The sequence below is a fragment of the Macaca mulatta genome, chromosome 15 (assembly GCF_049350105.2).
Source record: "Macaca mulatta isolate MMU2019108-1 chromosome 15, T2T-MMU8v2.0, whole genome shotgun sequence".
Classification (NCBI taxonomy): Eukaryota; Metazoa; Chordata; class Mammalia; order Primates; family Cercopithecidae; genus Macaca; species Macaca mulatta.
Window position 1 is genome coordinate 59,658,824 of NC_133420.1, and position 19,363 is coordinate 59,678,186.

The following is a 19,363-nucleotide window of genomic DNA, read 5'->3' on the forward strand; positions in this document are numbered from 1 at the left end:
TAAATAGGTGAATTGTATGGTGGATGGACTATATCTCAGTAAGCTGTTAAAAAATTTACTGTTTTAGCCAAGTAAAACTCCTCCACAGGCCCACCAGCCACCAGGGTATAGTCACTGGTTTAGAACATTCTAGTGAGCCGCTTAGTAGGTGAAAACTGTCACAATTGCAGAGCAATCATGAGAATCACTCATTGTCCCCACCAGACTTGAGATGCAGTTGAGGAGCTTGTATTTTAGTTCAAGAAACAAACAGAGGGTACAGTAGCTTTTCTCCTCCTATTTGCTTTTCTGCCATATGCAGTCTACCATTCCTGCCTCCCTGGTGTTTTAAACCTTAGCAATGACTTTCTCCAAGAAATCTTTCCCTATTGCTGATCGCTGCCTGCTTTTGCTGATATGTTTATGCCTTCTTGGAATATAAGGAGAACACATCTTAAAGTACACTTCTGCTTCCTGAGGTATCGTGTCTCTGGCTCACAGGGTGACATTTGTTCTGATTTCTTGGCCTTACCCCTTTTTCTGACCTGGCATGTCTGCGAGTTCACCTCTCCTTCATTCAGAGGTTGTTGTGGTTGTCCAGCGTAGGGAACGGGGGTGTTTCAGCTGACGTACAGAGCTTCGAGAATGTTCACGGGGAGAGGAAGGCAGGCTGTGCAGATTTGCTCTGATTTTTTTTTTTTTTTTTTTTTTGAGACAGAGTCTTGCTCTGTCGCCCAGGCTGGAGTGCAGTGGCACGATCTCGGCTCACTGCAAGCTCCGTCTCCCGGGTTCATGCCATTCTCCTGCCTCAGCCTCCTGAATAGCTGGGACTGGCGCCCACCACTATGCCTGGCTAATTTTTTGTATTTTTTAGTAGAGATGGGGTTTCACTGTGTTACCCAGGATAGTCTCGATCTCCTGACCTCGTGATCCGCCCACCTCGGCCTCCCAGAGTGCTGGGATTACAGGCGTGAGCCACCGCACCGCTCTGATTTTAATAACTCACTCACCTAGAAGTTTCTGCAGCCTCTGGGGTCAGGGAGGGAGCTGAGGCCTGAGGCGGTGCCATGGGGAGGGCTGGCAGCCACTGGCTGAGGACCTCTGTGTGTGGTAGGTTCATGTGAGGTTAGCTGAGGCAGTGCCCTCATCTCTACTTGACACAGGTGCCTGTGCTTGCTGGGGGCCAAGCTCAGTGTCTCTTCATTTTACTTAGTTTCTCTCTGGCAACATATGAGCTGGTTACACTGTAGGGGTGCACTCTCTATATGGACCCACAACCCAGTGTTTTCCTTGGAGGCTTTAGTAGGACTGAGGTTTTAACCCTGCTGATTGCCACCAGACCCAATCACCACAGCTCCATGGGTACTTCTCAGTCCCTTGCAGAAACTCCTGGAAGTATCTGGCATGTAGATAGCACTTTTCCCTAGTTTCCAACAGTAAACAATTCTCTCCATTAATATGCACTTACAGTCAATCAGTGAGAATTTGGAAGAGGAATGAAGTTAATTCATGTTCTTATCTTACCACATTGAAGCTAAAGACAGACTAATAATTTTCATCTTTCTACCTGTATTAAGGTGGATTTGACTATGTGTATTGAAAAATACCAAAATAATGGTACCTTAAACAAAAAATAAGGTGATTTTTCCCACAGAAAGTCTGGAGATGAGTCATCTGGCCCCTTTTAGCTCTCTGCTCCACCCCCACTAGTATATGTGGCTTGTATCCTCAAAGTCCAATATAGCTACTGGAGCTCCAGCTATCACATCCACATTCCAGGCAGCAGGATGGAAGGAGACTGAAAAAGGACGCATTCCCTCCTTTTTAAAGAGACTTCCCCAAAGTCCCACACAGTCTTTATCATATCTCATTTACCAGAAGTTTATCACCTGACAATACTGATCTGCAAAAGAAACTCAGAAATATGTTTTAACTGTGTGGAAATATGCCCAGCTAAAAATTGGGATTCTGTTGCTTAAAAAATAGGGCATGAATATTGAAAGGATACTGGGATATTTTTGCCTCATTCCTGCTACCCCTTCACAAGTAGTCATAGGAGAGGAATTCCGTCTTTGGTGCTCTCCACCTAGAATAAGCCCTGAGAGTTTGGCATCTCCCAGGGTTGACGGAGGTCAGAATTGGGAAGGTCAGTGCAGATGGAGAGGCAGAAGATTGATTGATTGATGCAGTCATTCATTCATTCAGTCAACAAACACACACTAAGTACTTGAGACCCTGCCCCTGCCAGACCCTCTGCCAGAGCCGGGTGCTGGGAAATGCAGATGCCCAGAATACTCTGGAACCCAGAGAAGGGGTCTATGAAATGAGGGCCAGAGAAGACCTGGGTTGAGAACTAAGCTGAACTTTGGAGAAAGAGGGGGAACGGACCTGGAAGGGCATCTGGGAAGAGGGAGCAGGATTCATTGAGGGGGTCTGTGGTACTCTGGCTTGGCTGGGGCTGGGCCAAGGCCAGCCCATCAGGAGGAGGGAATGGAGCTTGACCAGGCAGGGCCTGGACAGCGTGGACTTGCTTCTGTACACCACGGGCTTGAGGTAGATGCAGGCTGGACAGGTCTGTAGCCTCTGGTATGGAGGTGGACAGGGGTTGGAAGGGCAGAAGGGGAAGAATAACTGGGAGGGAAAGACCAGTTAGGAGGTGGAGGGCCCCTCACCAAGAGGGCAGGTGCTGAGGACGTCAGAATCGCTGAGGACTGGCCATGGTGCCAGGCTGGATGTGGGGTCCCTGCTAGGGGTGGGGATTGTGGGGAGAGACTCGTGTCCAGCAGGACTGGGGCAGGTGGTTTCCATTAAAATGGCATCACCCATCCATTCAGCCCCTCAGCACTCCGTGAGCTATAAAACACCCAAGAGATGCCAGGAGCTTACTGTTGCCAGAGGGGTAGGGGTGCCTGCATCTCAGGGAGGGCTAAGGATGGGTTAAAGGAGCAGATTCTTCCCCAGTGACTCAAACCTGGTTCGAGGTTTTTGTTTGTTTTTAATCCAGAAAAGTAAAATGACTGTTAACAGAGAAAAGGAAAGATGGGGAGCAGGGAAAATTTCAGAAAGAAAATCTCTATCCCTACATAAATCAAATGTTTTAAAGAAAAAAAATTTTAATCTTGTTAGGTATGAGGGAATGTAAAATAAAACCTGCTTATAAAGTGAAAGACTGAGGATTTTCAAGAAGTTATGCAAGTTTCATTTTAAATGGCACTAGCATATCTCTAAAGTGTGATAGTATCTTGTAGTTTGTAAATGTAGATCATAAAGCTGTTTGTAAACTCTCTTTGTAGATCTCGCATCCACCCTGTAATTTATATGGTGGGACTATAATTTTTCGGTGGGGAAACTGAGGTAAGGCACCTGCCCAGGTCCCCCGGCAGTGAGTGGGAATTGGCACCCTATCTGTCTCCAGGGCAACACAGCCTCCTTCTGCTTAGCTCTGGCTGAAGACGTGGGTGTGGGCAGCCAGTTCTCTGTCCCGTCTCCCAGATGAGCGCTGTTGTTGGAGTCTGATTTGTGAAGCTGTAGCATTGTCTGCAACAGCATCTCCCCAGGGGGAGGGGCCCAGACCGGGGACCCAATGCCTTAATGCTTAGGGAAGTGAAGTCATGTTAGCAAGAGGGCTACTGCCCTCAGGAAAAGCCCATGAGGGAGGCCAGGGAATCTGCGGCTGAATGATGTAGCATTGTGGAGAAGGGCGAAGATGCTGGAGCCCTCTGCCAGGGTTCAAAGCCAGGCCCTGCCACTTACTGGCCATGTTACATTGAATGCTAAAAAAAAAAAACTCTGTGTGTCAGTTTCCCTGTCTCCAAAATGGGGATAGTGATCTACCCCACTGATGTCATGAGGGTTAAATGACTCAGTCTATCTGAAATCCTCAGAAGGTGCTTTGCACACATAGTGCTCACTGCCCTCCTCTGGTCTAACACTGAGACTGGCTTCCCAGTGGACCTGGATTGGATCCTGCCAGGTGTGGACCCCTATGCCAGAGGCCGTTGTTGTCCGACATGCAGGGTGATGGATGTGCTTGCTTCATTGGAGCCCCTTCCGACCTTCCCTCCACCTTGCCGTAGAGGAACAGAAACCAGTGGAGCAGAGGGCTTGATTTCCTGTCCAGGGGCCAGGCAGGGCTGACAGAGCTATCAGGATCTCACCCATAGAAACCAAGGCTTGCAGTTTTGAGATGCCCTTATTCTGAGCTCTGCTCTCATTCTCCATGGCCCTCTCTCCTTTATTGCTTCTGCTTATTTCTTCACTCTGTCTTTCCACAGTCTGTCTCTGTCTCGTGCATGGTGGGGGAGACGAGGTGAGTACTGCCATACGTTTGCACAGTATCCGACGTTGTTAAAAGTACAGCAACATTGCAGTTAACTTTTCTAATAGCAGGTCTTGGATTTCTCCTGTTCTAGCCACCCAGATGACTATCTCAGAGACTTTCCTTACTTGGCTCATTTTAAGGGTCTTCCTAAAATGCATCTGTTCAGAAAATCCAAGAGCCAGATCTGAGGAGAGTTCGTTTTTTTTTTTTAATGTTTTCAACAATGCTTTAAAGATAAAGTCAGGACTTAGAAGTAGTAAATCATCATCAGTTTACTACTAATAAGCACTCATAGCTCATAATCATGAGATTGCTGTTGTGGCTGGGAAGAATCTGTGGCATCCAGCAGATGGTGGCGAATCCCCTCTCTCTCCCCAGGTGGACATGGAAGCGTTCCTCACACTGACTGACGGTGACTTGAAGGAGCTGGGAATTAAGACAGATGGGTCCAGGCAGCAGATTCTGGCAGCGATTTCTGAACTGAATGCAGGCAAGGTACTGTTCTCCGTTTCTTGTATTTCCATGTTTCAGACATCTGAGAGCTTCACCAGGGTCCTGGGATCTGGAGAAGGTCTTACTTCCTCTCCTCTGTCATATCTGACAGTGAGCAAGCACTCACTGCCTCCCAGCATGGCCTCTTCCCCCATAAAGTTTCTCCCCAGATTGAGCTGAAATCTTCATTTAGCTAATTCAATGCACAGGGCTAGGTGTGGCCCTCGGGAGCACTGTGAAAGCAGAGCCTTCGAGCCTTTGACACAGACAGGCCCTGGGGTCAGGCTGGCCTGGGTTTGAATCCCAGCTCCTTCACTTATTCACTGTGTGGGGTGAGGCGAACACCTCTCTGAGCCTCGCTGTCCCCATCTGTAGGGTGGGGATGATGGTGTTGTGTCAAGGACTAAAATGCTCAGCAGAGCTCCTGGCACACAGACAGCCGTCAGTCACTATTGTCGGCTTCCCACATTTTTGTCTCATGTTAAATTTCTCATCAGCTTTAAAGCTAAAAATATCAATGCTCCCACCCTGCGCCCACCCAGAGCCACACACACACCAAAAACAAAAAGAACCACAAAAATAAAAAAGACAAATCACCACTCACTTTGCAAGCTTCATTGTAATTGCTGTTGGGTTTTTGGAACTCCTTTGCTGTCTGCTTTTTTTCTTAATATAGGGTGGCTTTTTTTTTTTTTTTCCAGCAACAATGTGCAGTAGCTGTTTACCTGCTGCGTTTTCACACTTTGCCTAACAGCTTTCCACTTGCTGGACAATAGTCTCATGCCTGGAATTTTGTTATTATGAATATTGCCATAATGGACATCTCTGCCTTTTTACCTTTCCCTCCCTCCCTCCCTTCCTTCCTTCCTTCCTTCCTTCCTTCCTTCCTTCCTTCCTTCCTTCCTTCCTCCCTCCCTCCCTCCCTCCCTCCCTCCCTCCCTCCCTCCCTCCCTCCCTCCCTCCCTCCCTCCCTCCCTCCCTCCCTCCCTCTGTGTTCCACAGTATGCAGAGATACCAGAGAGCATGGCCACTTTTATGGTTCTTTATGTTGCTGGACTATGCACAGAAATATTGAACAGACACATAGCACCAGCAGCAAATAAATATTTACATGGTACTTTATCATCTACAAATCACTACATATGTTCCCTCATCAGTCCTGGAGACAGCCCAAGGAGGCCGGTGTCCTTACACTTACTTCGTCTGGCTGGCAAGGGTGCACAGTCTAGGGAGGGGAGCATGGTGCCCAGGTCACACGGTGGTGGGCAGTGGAGGGAGACTCTAAACCCAGGCTTCCTGGCCTCTTTCTCTTCACCTCTCTGCAGCACTGTGCTGTGCAGAGGCGGCTCCTCTCAGCCCTGCCAGGATTGGAGGCGGTGGTTTTTGTTGTCACTGTCGTCATTCCTATTTCCTGCCTGAAGGCTACGAGGTGATCCTTCAAAGGGATGCCCTTAGCATTGCTTTGGGCATCCCAAGACCAAGTAGTTTTCCTCCAGTCTTTACTAGTTACTTCTCCTCTGTAAATGGCTGGATTCTAAACATTTCTTGGTTGTTGCATGGGCCTGGACCACCTCACTTTACATATAGGGAAGCCCAGGCTCAGAGTTGGGCAGTGATGCCTGACTTCCGGACCAGCACCGCTTCTGCTCTGCTGTTAGATGTCAGCGGGGAGGGCAGAGGGGTAAGGCAGGTATGGAGGTTGTCAGAGGCAGGCAGATCTCGGCTGTTAGGAAGGGCATCATCCAAGAAACTGAAGCCTGAGGGTGGCTCACAGAAGGCGAATCAACCAGAACAATCTCTAAAGACTGGGGCACCGATTTAGTCATGAAAAAGAGCCTTTATGTCTCAGGCACCGTGTGGGTATTGACCATTCAGAATCACTCTGTGCCTCGCGTTGTGCTCTGAGCATGTCATACATTATAGTCATTCATTTAATCCTTATGAAAGCTGCTGAAGTCAGTTTCAGTTTATAGATGAGGAAACCAAGGCTCAGAGAAGTTGAGGAACTCACCCAAGGACTCCAGCTGCCTCGGTGTAACTAATCCACAGCACATAAAGGAGAGGCAGGTGGTGCTGTGAGAGCTCCTGGCTTGGAGTCAGGGCTGAGAAGATACCCCTGAGGGAGTGGCAAGGCAGCTGAGACCTGAAGCAAGAGTGGAAACCAGTAGAAAAGTGCAGAGCAGGCAGAGGTAGGCACACGTGCAAAGGCCCTGTGGTGAGGTGTACAGTGTGTTTGAAGAATAAAGGAATGACTGGAGCACAGAACAAGAGACATGAGATGTGGGGAAGCCCAAGGGACAGAGCAAGGCACCCAAGGTGGTAAAGGATGACGCCATCAAGTAAGGGAAAGGCCTTTGGGGAGGAGAGGTGGCTGAGGGATGGTGGGGCGGTGAAGGGCTGTGGCCCAGGCGTTAGAGGAACCTTTCTCCTCCTGGCCTCCAGAGGGCAGATGTGTGAACCAAGGAAAGAATGGAGTGGGGAAAATCCAAGCTTAAGGCAGTTAAGGAAGAAGGACAGAAAAGGCTCTGGAGGCAGGGCCAGTGAGAGGACAGGCCGGGAGCTGAGCCACCAGATAGCAACTGCTAATGCTTCCAGAACCTCCCCTCTGCCCTCTGTGACTGTGTCCTCCTTGGCCCAGGATCACAAAAAGCAGACAGACTGGGCTAGTTTGCAAACCTTAGGAAACTTAACTGACATCATCAGAGTGAATGATGTGACATCTTGAGCCCATCCTGATAGAGGACATTGTTCTTAAAGTTTATACAGACTAGAGCCTTTTTTCAGTTTCCTCTCAAATTCATCCCCCCTTCCCCTCAACCCTGTTCTATGACAGTCTGCATCCTATACTAAACAGGCCCCATCAGGAGAAGCAGAAGGGACAGCTGTTAGTGGTCCTACTTAGGGGCCCAGCTCACCAGCTCCCAACCAAGAGGCCCAGGTGCCTGTGACATGCCAGGCCAAGAGCACCACTCAATCCCACCCATGTCCCTCCAGCAGGCAGCATCCACCCTGCAGTCAGGCAGTTCCACACAGTAATAGGTACAAGGAGAAGGAGCCTATCTGAACCACCTCCCTGGAGAAAGACCCTGTTATTCAAGAGTAAATATAGTACCAGATAAAGTCCTCTGAAAGTGAGGACCGTGTATCATCATGAGTCATCGAGAAAAGGCGTGTTTAGGAGAAATGTAATAGTACAAAAGCAAATTTAACTTCTGCTGCATTATTCTAAGTTAGCACTGCAACTGTGTGCTGGTTCTCAGATGTGCAAAGAGCTCCTCAGGCCAAAGGTGGCTTCCAAGAGCCAGTTCACTGCGCTTACAGCCTTCAGATGCTCTGGGCCTTGGCTCTTCTAGACTGGACTTGCCTGACCTTGACATCAAGGGTTCCTGCCTCTTTGGTTTTGCTATAGGGCATGAACTTCTCTTTGTAACATTCATACTTTTTCTTTTGCAGCGCAAGCTTGGCCAACCAAGAGAGAGTACCCATTATGGCTCTCGTGCTCTGTACACATTGGAGAGCCTAGACCAGGACACGTGAGATGGGGAGACCCAGCTTTCCTTCCCTGCAGTGTCTTTCTAGCTGTGGCCCACAGCACACTGATGGGTTTTAGAATCCATTTAATGGGGCATGAGCAGCACATTTTAGGAAATAGAATAGAAAATAGCAACATGCTTTTGCAGATAGAAAGGACAAAATGTTTCAGTTATATATGTTTACGTGAAAACAGGGTGTGATATAAAATGCATTTTTTACACAATCAATAAGATTGAGCATTTTGGCCTAAAATTTTTTAAGTGACTATTAACCAAACACCTGGCTCATAATATAATAACATCAGCAAGTCTTATTAGGCGTAGTAATATTAGCAAAGCTTGTGGACTCCCAGCCTGCAAGCCATATCACTTCCAGATGAACCCACCCCAGTACTGGAATTGTAATGTGTGCTCGAGTCTGCTCATTAGTTTGTTAGTTTTGGACGAGTTACATATTGGAGGTTTACCAGAAATGAGGAGTTAGTTGGTTCTAAGTCATTGTTTCTTTCTGTTGCCCTTTTTTTGTGGTTGTCAGTGCAGTGCATATGATTTTATTAAATTTACACAGTACCAAAACGGTGAAAAGAATTTCTTTAAGAAATCACAATCCAATCGCTCAGAGGCCAACACTGTTCACCTTTGGGCAGATTACTCTGTAGTGTTTTGTGTCCTTTTTCTTTGTTTTTTCTTTTTTAAAGAGATGGGGTCTTCCTGTGTTGCCCAGGCTGGCCTCAAACTCCTGGCCTCAAAGGATCTTCCCACCTCAGTCTCTTCAGTAGCTTGGATTATGAGCACGCATCACCACACCCTTAAATTTTTTTAAAAATATGACTGAGATAAATTTGGGTAATTTTATCTCCTGCTTTCTTTAATATGAAATATATGCAGCTACTCATGTCATTAAGAACTCTTTTTCATATAAATTTGCATAGATGTGCTAAAATTAATTTTTAAAAAATTCCTACCTGTTGGTTATGTAGATTTTCAAACTTTGTATAAATGGTGCTGCAATGGACAGCTTTGTGTCTAAGGCCTTCTAATCATCTCCTCACAGTAGATGTCTGAAAGTGGAATTACTGAATCAAAGAGGCGGAATCAAGGTATATGTACATCTGAATAACTTTCTGGAAAGAGCCAGTGAACAGTTCCACTGGCTGTGAGTGTGTGAGAGTTTGTTGTTCGTTTCACTGCAGCTTTGCCAGTATTACATCAGTTTGTTTTTTAATCTTTATTAATTTGATAGGCAAAAAAAGGTACCTTGTTTTAATTTGCGTTTTTTGAAATACTAGATAGGTGAACCTTTTTTCTACATTTAATGGCTGGTTTTTTTTCCCTTTTGAGAGTTATCAGGCAGGTCCTTTGAAACTCAGGGGTTTTTAAAGGCAATTATCATTATCATCTTCAATCAGTTGTAGATGCAGGAAACAATTACGGTTTTAATCATCTGCAGCTCCCTCCTAAGGTTAGCAGGCAGCGAGGGCCGGAACCCTGTCTTGCCCTGACCTCATTTCTCAGGCAATTAAGGCTAAGGTGGTGTTTAATAATAAAATTGTTGTCAACCCTTCCATTTACACTTTAGCCCTCTGCAGTTTGCACAGTGCCACCCCATTCATTATCTCAGGGTGAGCTTCAGTGCAGCCCTGGCAGGTCACATTATCCCCATTTTACAGATACTTAGCGGAAAAGGGGCGGGCCTGGGATGCTGGCGCTAATCAGTGATAGAGTAGGGATTCCAGATGCTCTGACCTGGCATCCAATGCTCTGTCATACCCTCCAGCCTTTGGATTGTGTTGATGGAATCTGGAGGGCATTTTTCCAGCTTATTTAAAATTGTTTGGATGGGTTGGGATGAAGGGAGAATCTTACTGTCCTCTTGAGTCTAGGAGGCCTCATCAGCACAAGACGTGTCTGTGGGGGGGTCTGGAGAGGGGCCCCTCTGGCCTATAGGGAGCCCATGAAATGAAAGAAAGTTTGAAGTCTGGGCTCATTCAGTGGATTTTCCCCCCTTTTCACTCTTAGTAGAGAACAGTCTGCCAGAGATGATACATTTTTAATTTAATTTACATTTTGACCATATTTATTAATTTTTAAAAATATGTTTAATCTGCTGCTGCCCTCTGAGGATAGGACCTGTCTGCCTCCAGCTACCCACACAAGGTCTGATGGGGAAATGTGCTAAAATTAATTTTTAAAAATTTCCTACCTGTTGCTTATACAGATTTTCAAATTTTATATAAATAGTGCTGCAATGGACAGCTTTGTGTCTGAGGCCTTCTGACAATCCCGTAGCCATCACCTGAGGGACTGTTATCATCCCTGTTTTGTAGATGAGGAAACCAAGGCCCAGGGAGATTAAGTATCTTGCTCAGGGTGACCCTGCTAGCAAATGGGAGAAATGGGCTCTAAACCTAGACTGTGACAGGGTCTCGCTCTATTGCCCAGGCTGGCCTTGACCTCCTGGGCTCAAGCAATCCTCCCACCTCAGTCTCCAAGTAGCTGGGACTACAGGTGCATGCCACCATGCCCAGCCCAGTCTCTGTTCTTTGTTGTTGTTGTTGTTTTTAATTTTTTATTTCCATAGATTATTGGGGAACAGATGGTGTTTAGTTACATGAGTAAGTTCTTTAGTGGTGGTTTGTGAGATTTTGGTGCACCCATCACCCAAGCAGTGTACACTGCACCCTATATGTAGTCTTTTATCCCTCACCCCCTTCCCATCCTTTCCCCCTCTATCCCCCAAAGTCCATTGTATCATTCTTAATGCCTTTGTGTTCTCCTAGCTTAGCTCCTACTTACACGTGAGAACATACGATGTTTGGTTACTTCAGTCCTGAGTTACTTCACTTAGAATAATAGTCTCCAGTCTCATCCAGGTCACTGCAAATGCCATTAATGAATCCCTTTTTATGGCTGCGTAGTATTCCACCATATATATATATATATATATATATATACACACACACACACACACACACACACACACACACCCCCCACAGTTTCTTTATCCACTCAATGATTGATGGGCATTTGGGTTGGTTCCATGATTTTGCAATTGTGAATTGTGCTGCTATAGACATGTGTATGCAAGTATCTTTTTCATATAATGGCTTCTTTTCCTCTGGGTAGATACCCAGTGGTGGGATTGCTGGATTAAATGGTAGTTCTACTTTTAGTTCTATAAGGAATCTCCATACTGTTTTCCATAGTGGTGGTACTAGTTTATATTCCCACCAGCAATGTAAAAGTGTTCCCTTTTCACCACCTCCATGCCAGCATCTACTGTTTTTTAATTTTTTTTGTTATGGCCATTCTTGCAGAAGTAAGGTGGTATCACATTGTGGTTCTGATTTACATTTCCCTGATCATTAATGATGTTGAGCATTTTTTCATATGTTTGTTGGCCATTTGCATATCTTCTTTTGAAAATTGTCTATTCATATCCTTAGCCCACTTTTTGATGGGATTGTTTGTTTTTTTCTTGTTGATTTGGTTGAGTTCATTGTAGATTACGGATATTAGTCCTTTGTCAGATGTATAGATTGTGAAGATTTTTTTCCCACTCTGTGGGTTGTCTGTTTACTCTGCTGACTGTTCCTTTTGCCATGCAAAAGCTCTTTAGTTTAAGTCCCAGCAATTTACCTTTGTTTTTATTGCATTTGCTTTTGGGTTCTTGGTCATGAAATCCTTGCCTAAGGGTTTCATGTAGAAGGGTTTTTCCAATGTTACCTTCTAGAATTTTTATAGTTTCAGGTCTTAGATTTAAATCCTTAATCCATCTTGAGTTGATTTTTGAATAAGGTGAGAGCTGAGTATCTAGTTTCATTCTCCTACATGTGGCTAGCCAAGTTATCCTAGCACCATTGGTTGAAAAGGGTGTCCTTTCCCCACTTCATGTTTTTGTTTTCTTTGTCAAACGTCAGTTGGCTGTAAGTATTTGGGTTTATTTCTGGGTTCTCTATTCTGTTCTTTTGGTCTACGTGCCTGTTTTTATACCAGTACCATGCTGTTTTGGTGACTGTGGCCTTATAGTATAGTTTGAAATCAGGTAATGTGATGCCTCCAGATTTGTTCTTTTTGCTTAGTCTTGCTTTGGCTATGTGGGCTCTTTTTCAGTTCCATATGAATTTTAGAATTGTTTTTTCTAATTTTGTGAAGAATGATGGTGATATTTTGATGGGAATTGCATTGAATTTGTAGATTGCTTTTGGCAGTATGGGCATTTTCACAGTATTGATTCTTTCCATCCATGAGCATGGGATGTGTTTCCACTTGTTTGTGTCATCTATGATTTATTGCAGCAGTGTTTTCTAGTTTTCCTTGTAGAGGTTTTTCACCTCCTTGGTTAGGTATATTCCTAAGTATTTTATTTATTTATTTATTTATTTATTTATTTATTTATTTATTTGCAGCTATTATAAAAGGGGTTGAGTTCTTGATTCGATTCTCAGCTTGGTCGGTGTTGTATAGAGGAGCTACTGATTTGTGTATATTAATTTTGTGTCCGGAAACTTTGCTGAATTCTTTTATCAGTTCTAGGAGCTTTCTGGAGCTGTCTTTAGGGTTTTCTAGGTAAACAATCATGTCATCAGCAAACAGCGACAGTTTGACTTCCTGTCTGGTTGCTCTGGCTAGGACCCAGTCTCTGTTCTTAATCTCTGAGTATTGATGCCTCTGAGCCTGGTATGCAGTGATGATGTTTTCTGGGCTTAACAGAACATTCACATCCACCCTCTTTTCTCATCTGAAAATGTGTGTATAGGGGGCAGGGGGCGTTGTAGGAATAGAGTGAGAAGTGAATCTCTGTGAAGACAAATCTGGCAGCTTTTGGGCAAAGGGAAGCAAAGGCAGTTTAAACTCTTATCCTGTAGCAGAAGGAAACTGGGCTCCCGTTGGATTTTCTGAAAATCTGAGGACTGGAAAGATGCACAGAGGCGCAGGAAAGGAGACCTCGAATCTGGACCATGCGACTCGGGAAGAGTCAGTCCTGCCCCGGGCTCAGCCTCCCGCTCTGTCCAGGGGTTTGGGGTCCTGCATCCCAGGGCCTCTGCAGCATTGACAGGCTATGATGTTGGGTGCTGGGGAGATTCTGACTCAGTATGTTTTTATTGAACTCGGTACTCTTTCAATTAGGTAATTTATTTTCCCCGAGACGCCCATGGGTTTTTCAAGTATGAGTTGAACATTAACAACACTGTGTCAATTGAATTAATGGTTAAAAGGTTTAATAAGACTTTCTGTGTCTGTTTTCAATTTCCTCCGCAGGGACGCGAGAGACAAATTTTACAGGAAACCATTCACAACTTTCACTCTTCCTTTGAGAGCAGCGCCAGCAACACCAGGGCCCCTGGCAACAGCCCCTGTGCGTGATCTTCCTTCCCGCAGCCACCAGCGTGAGCTCTCTGAATCCCGGGACCCCTTCACATGGCCATGGCCCCGGCCCCAGCCCTGCCCCCGTCACACTGCTGTTCCTTAGTCACGTTGTTCCCTTTGTTCGGGATGCCTGCTCCACATCCACTGCATTCGTTGGTAGTACTTGTTGCTGCAACGAACTTCAACACACAGAGACAGATTCCCATGTAGCAGTCCAGTGGGGGTGCTTCTGGTTGGCAGGTTGGTTCACTCAGTGATGCAGGCACTCAACTCCTTTCATCCTGTGCTCCGCCCTCCCTGGGAGCCTCAGAGTTTGCTTCTGGCTGGCAGCAAGGGAAAGGGACGATGGAGAAGGCATGGCTGCTTCTTACCTGCTTTGCTCTTAACCGACACACATCACTCCTGCTCACGTCCCCTTGGCTGCTGTTAGTCATGTGACCCCACCTGGATGCAGAGGAGGCCGGGATGTGCAGTCTCCACATAGTGGCTTCCCAGCAACAACTTTTGACTTAGATGGGGGGTATGTATTATGGTGAGAGGTTAGCCCTCCTGCCACATCGTCCCTTAAAACTTCCAACTTGTCCCTCCTGGTCCAAGTCACCTGTCAGATGGAGTCTTTTTTGACCCCCTTTCAGCCGCTGGGTCCCTCAGTGCTATGTGTGTGACTGCTCTAGCATTCCACTGCCCCTGCTGCTACAGCTTACAGCATGCGTTCAAGATGTGTATGTCAAACGCGTTTTTCTTTATTGCAAAGACAGTCTATTATAGAAGGAAAGAAGTGGAGGCCTGCTGTGTGGATCCCTTCTTCTTCCTAACTTTCAGTTTCCTTATCTGCAAAGTGGAGGGTCAGACCAGATGATGCTCTGGTACTCCACAGTGCTCACCCGTATATCACTGCAGGGCTTTCTGCACTGAAAGTGGAAGCAGAAGACTAATGGGTCATATCGTGAAAGTCCTCTGGTGCTCAAAGGTTCTAGGCAAAGAAGTGAAAATTTGGAATTTTTTCTACATCCTGTCAATGCTGTGTTCCTCAAAAGGGAATTGTCTTGTGTTGTTTCCTACCATATCATATTATACTAAATTAGAGGGGCCCTGACTTTTAAAACCCGGTGGCTTTCTGAAATATTTTCCAGTGAGTGACTAATTCAGCCAGTGCTTGTTGCATTTATGTTAGATACCAGGTGCCAAGTGTGCAGACACCATCCAGAGCCTTCAGGCTCTCGACGGGCAAGAGAACACCTGTAAATAGATGGTCCCGACATTGAGAAGCAGCATGGTAGAGTGGGCAGACCTTGTGCTCTGGACTCAGGTTCAAAGTTCAGATGCAGCTCAATGGCCTCTTATTTGGAGCTTAGAACCAGTGTGCCCAAAGTGCTGGGTCTGCACAGAATTCTAATCTCTACTCTGAGCAGTGCTGAGCCACAAGTTGGTCTCCTTGGGAGGTGCCATCTCTCATCTGTCTCTCCCCCAGCCATGAAAGCCCACTCCCCTATGCTGGCTTTCAGAGGATGTCGTTATCTTACTGCCCAGAGCCTCGTCGTTTTCTTCCCCTGCCCTGATAGTGGGTGTTTTTCCTCTAAATCCTCTCAGCCTTCCACCCACAGAAGCCAACTTTCCACAGGACTGAAGACAAGGTATTTCATTTAGCTGTTACCGACAGACACCTATACAAAGGTGTCTCATGTTCCAGCCTTTTTAAGGAGACAACTCATTCGTCCCCTACTGTGTGCTGCAGCTTTATCTTTGTCATTCCATCCTCATGGCCACCCTGGAGGGGGCATCGTGTAACCTCATCTCGCACATTGGGAACTGGATGCTTAGGGAGAGGGAAGCTGCTTGCCAGTTAAACAGCCCAGAAGGAGCAGATCTGGGCTCAGAACTGGACCTGGTGGGCTTGCAAGCCTGTGCCTTTTCCACTAACTCCTATAGACTCTCGGAGCTAGAAGCACTTCAGATTCTTGTTTTAATTTACTGATGGCTTCAGGGGTTAACAGTAGGCCTAGAATTGTTTGCTTCTGAAATTCATGGCCCCTGACGTTATGTACTTTGAGGTTTTGTGCCTGCTTTTTGCTGTGGTGCTGTTTTTTTCATAACCATATACTGGTATAGCTTCCACTCAGTAAGTCTGATTGAACACCAATGATACACAGCTGTGCCGGGGGGTCACCTTCCCACAAATGTAGACCTCCATGAACTCAGTGGATGACCCTGGATGGAGCGGGGCTATTCCCGTTTTGCAGACAGGACAGCAGAGGCTCCAGACAATGCTTCTCTTTTCTTTTTCACTGGACTCAGGTGTCCAAGGCTTTTCCTCCTAGGAAGTTTGTGTGCTGGTTCACAAGAGGTCCCTGGCACCCTTTCTGGGCATGTTTGGATGCGGATGATAGGGAAGAGAAAGGGCACCCCAGTGGGGACATGTGCACAGGCAGCACGGAGCGTGCAGGTTATAGATCGTCAGGGAGGAGGGGTCGTTTGGGTGCTTATTTTTGTGATTTTTGGTCCTTGATCACCCCCTTCCCTTCCCACATGTGTCCCCAGCCTGCCTCCAGGAGGCTGCGCCCCCCCCCCCCAACAAGAAGCACCTCCCTTGCTCGGTGACCTTCACCAGCATTTCCCAAAAGTGTGCTCCTTGGAACCCTAGTTCCACAGGATGTTAATAGGTTTTCCATAAAGAAAAGTAGGGTGCGTATGTGAAAGTGGGGTGAGGTTCCCTGTCAAGTAGGTTTGGCAGACACCAAGTTAAAGCGAGCTACGTGATCATCTTTGCTGCAGGCCTCTCATAACCTTCAGCATGCCCACACGTGTCAGGCCTCTTCACAGGACCAAGAAGCTCGTAGCGTCTCCCACATTACTCTCATCACTTCTCCAAGGTGCTTTTGCAAGACTGGAATTCCTTGGACACCATTGGGGAAGCCCCGCTTTGACTGGAACAGTGGCAGGCAAGAGGCCTCGCAGCCCTGGGAGTGGGTCAGGGCCGTTGGTGGTCACCTTTTTGTCCCCAGCAGCTCTCTGCAGAGGTGGTCTGCTTGGCAGTGGGACGTCGGGACGGGGCCTGCTTTGAGATGGCAGGGTCCCTGTTCCGAAAGCTCTCCAGCCTTGAGGGCATTGAGCTCAGGCTCCACCCTGAGCTCTCCTGTAGGGTGGAGGGCATTGTTTCCCAGCACCCAGGCAGTGTTTTGCTGGTGTGTCCTGGGTACTGGATGTCCAAGTTCCCGCTGGCCACAGAGGGCTCCTGCCTCTAGTTCAGCGCTGCAAAATTGTATGGAGGCCAGCTGGTTTTGTGAGGAGAATGTTTACTTTTTAATTCTTTTGGTTACCAAACATTTACTGAGCATCTACCCTGTACCAGCCCCACTCGTATGCTTTGCCTCCAAAGATGAAAAAGGACTTCTCTGCCCTCAAGGGAACCCCATAGTATCTTAGAGGAGACAAGCACGTCTGTGAGATGGTGTGGTGATGAAGCGTGTTGGGTATATGGCTCAGGGAAAGTCATCGATGATGGCTCAGACTCTGCCTGGGCAGACCCCAGAGGAGAGAGCTGGAGTGGGGCCTCGAAGGGCAGGTTTAGGCAGGAAAGAGAAAGGGCATCCCAACCAGGGCATGTGCAAAGGCAGCACGTAATGTGTAAGTTCTAGATCGTCAGGGAGGAGGCGTCAGTTGGGTGCGTGTTTTTCTGGTTTTGGTCCTTTGAAATGAGTAGAAGCAACCTGTTACCCTGGAAAGAGCTCTGGACGTAGTCAGACCTAGCGCTGCGTGATGTTGAGCATGTTTCTTACTCCCTTTGAGTCTCAGTTTCCCTTTTGGTTACAAGGGGATAGCAGCCCCCACGGATCAGGTGAAAGTGAAAGCCCTTTTCACACTGTGGAGCAGTGCAGATGTGGGAAACCTCAAAGATGGTTGCACATTTTAAATCCTTTCATCTCATCTCTCTTCTTTCTTCTCTCCCTTCTGCCCTGACGTAGCCATGGCTGGGTGGGTGAGGCCAGAAGAAACTCCCTCCGGCAAGAGGTAGCAGCTGCTGACGTGGCTCTGCTGGCATCGGAGCCCACAGAAGTGAGGAGTGGCCGATGGACCTGTCCCCCAAATGTGCCTGACTCTGGGTCTTGCTGTCAGTGGGATTCCCAGCACGGCAGACAGAAAGGTAGTTTGGCCAAGTCGTAGAAGCTGATCCAGCGGGTAAAAAGGGGGCAGGGAACCCGTCTCTTTTGCTCTTGCCTCGGAGCTGCCTGAAGACATGGGCCAGGCTGGAGGCTGGACAACTTTGGACAGATACTCTGAGCTGTGCTTCCAAGTAAATGCCTCCTGAAGAGCCCGGGACCCTTCCTGGGAGAATTCTGCAGCCAGAATGAAGGTGCCATCAGCAGCAGGTGCTGTGAAGCACTCTCCTGTCGCTGTCCTTGTCCATTCCTAGCAAGTTAATCGTGTCTTGTTAACCAGCAGTTCCTGTTCAACGTGTAAAGAGACCTGATATTTTCCCTAATAAAGCTGATACCAAATTTTGCAGGCCTGGCCTGCAGAAGGAATCTCCCTGAGTGAGGTGGATCCTCTGGCCTCAGGGCGCTCTGCTCCTCCTTAACATGTAGCCTGAGTGGATTTAGTCCCTGCCTTAATTTCAGCCCCCCAGCGGAGAATCCAGTCCCAAAAATAACATTTGTTGCCAAAGCTTGGGAATGACAGAAGGGAAATCCACACAGAATCACAGGTAGTGAGCTCGAGCACAAAGCCCAGTTCATTGTCCTCGGCTCTCCTGCCTGGCACCGCACTTCCTTCCTAAGGCTGAGACCACATCTCCCTGCCCTTGAGAACTCCCTTTCCTCCAGGACCCCCGCCAACTTGGGGCCCTGTCCAGCAGAGTGGAGCCGTCTCGCATCAGCATAGGGACCCTCCCAGGTGTCCATTTCCTGCTGGAGCCTTCTCCAGGGCAGAGACACAGGGCATGGCCATCCTTGTCAGGGAGACTCTGTCTCTACCTCCAGGTGGCTGGAGTGGGTTTGGCCTTCCCCTATAGGGCCCTCACTAGGGCCACTGTATCCACTGCCAGGAGTCTAGAATGTCATTTTAGTTTCTGCCCAAGAGAGTGAGTTTCCATTTTCCTCACCATAGACACTATTATTTTATTGTTATGTTTATGCGGGGACTTAATTCTTTGAAAGATTATTGTTTGTCGGCCTGTGTGTATTAAATGTTGTGAAGTTATCTTCCCACTTTGACTGCATTCATCCAAGGCATAAAACACTGTCCAAATGCCTGCCTGTCATGGCTGCTATGGAGCGAGCCCCTGGTGCTACCAGGCGCAGCTTCTAGAAGTCACCTTGCCTCATCTTCACAGGAACCCTGTGAGGCATCCTGAAACTCCTCTTTCTGTCAGTGTGGTGACTGTGGCACACAGATACTAACCAACTTTGCCGAGGTCACACAGCTGACAAGGGACAGTCTGGTCTGAGTGCAGGCCTCACACTCCCTAGTGTCTTGCTGCCTGTTGTCAGCACAGAGGGGAACGTGGAATTTGAATAAGCCCAGCCAACAAGACAAATAAACGAAACCTGTTGTTTAGCCTCTGCAACTTGTTCACGATTTGGAGAGGAGGGCTTCTGAAAGCTATAAATAGCTTGGTGATTCTCTGTTTCTTTTAGGAATTCTAAACAGTGGCCTGGCACGGCGGCTCATG

General features: G+C 47.3%; 1 protein-coding gene across 17 annotated transcripts in view; it reads left to right on the forward strand.

The window, feature by feature from the left end:
• The window catches only part of ANKS6 (ankyrin repeat and sterile alpha motif domain containing 6), a 65,511-nt gene extending 46,620 nt beyond the window's left edge, over nt 1–18,891 (forward strand). For 5 of the 17 annotated variants that reach the window (XM_077965669.1, XM_077965659.1, XM_077965661.1 and 2 more), the window contains 3 exons: nt 4,679–4,795; nt 13,588–13,684; nt 17,658–18,891. In XM_077965669.1, the coding sequence (XP_077821795.1) occupies nt 4,679–4,795; nt 13,588–13,684; nt 17,658–17,707 (264 nt within the window). In that variant the 3' untranslated portion in view covers nt 17,708–18,891. Of the gene's footprint in view, nt 1–4,678; nt 4,796–13,587; nt 14,216–17,657 lie in introns of all 17 variants that reach the window. The other 12 variants (XM_077965662.1, XM_077965663.1, XM_015117225.3 and 9 more) reach the window with 4 other exon arrangements.
• Nucleotides 18,892–19,363: the final 472 nt, after the last annotated feature.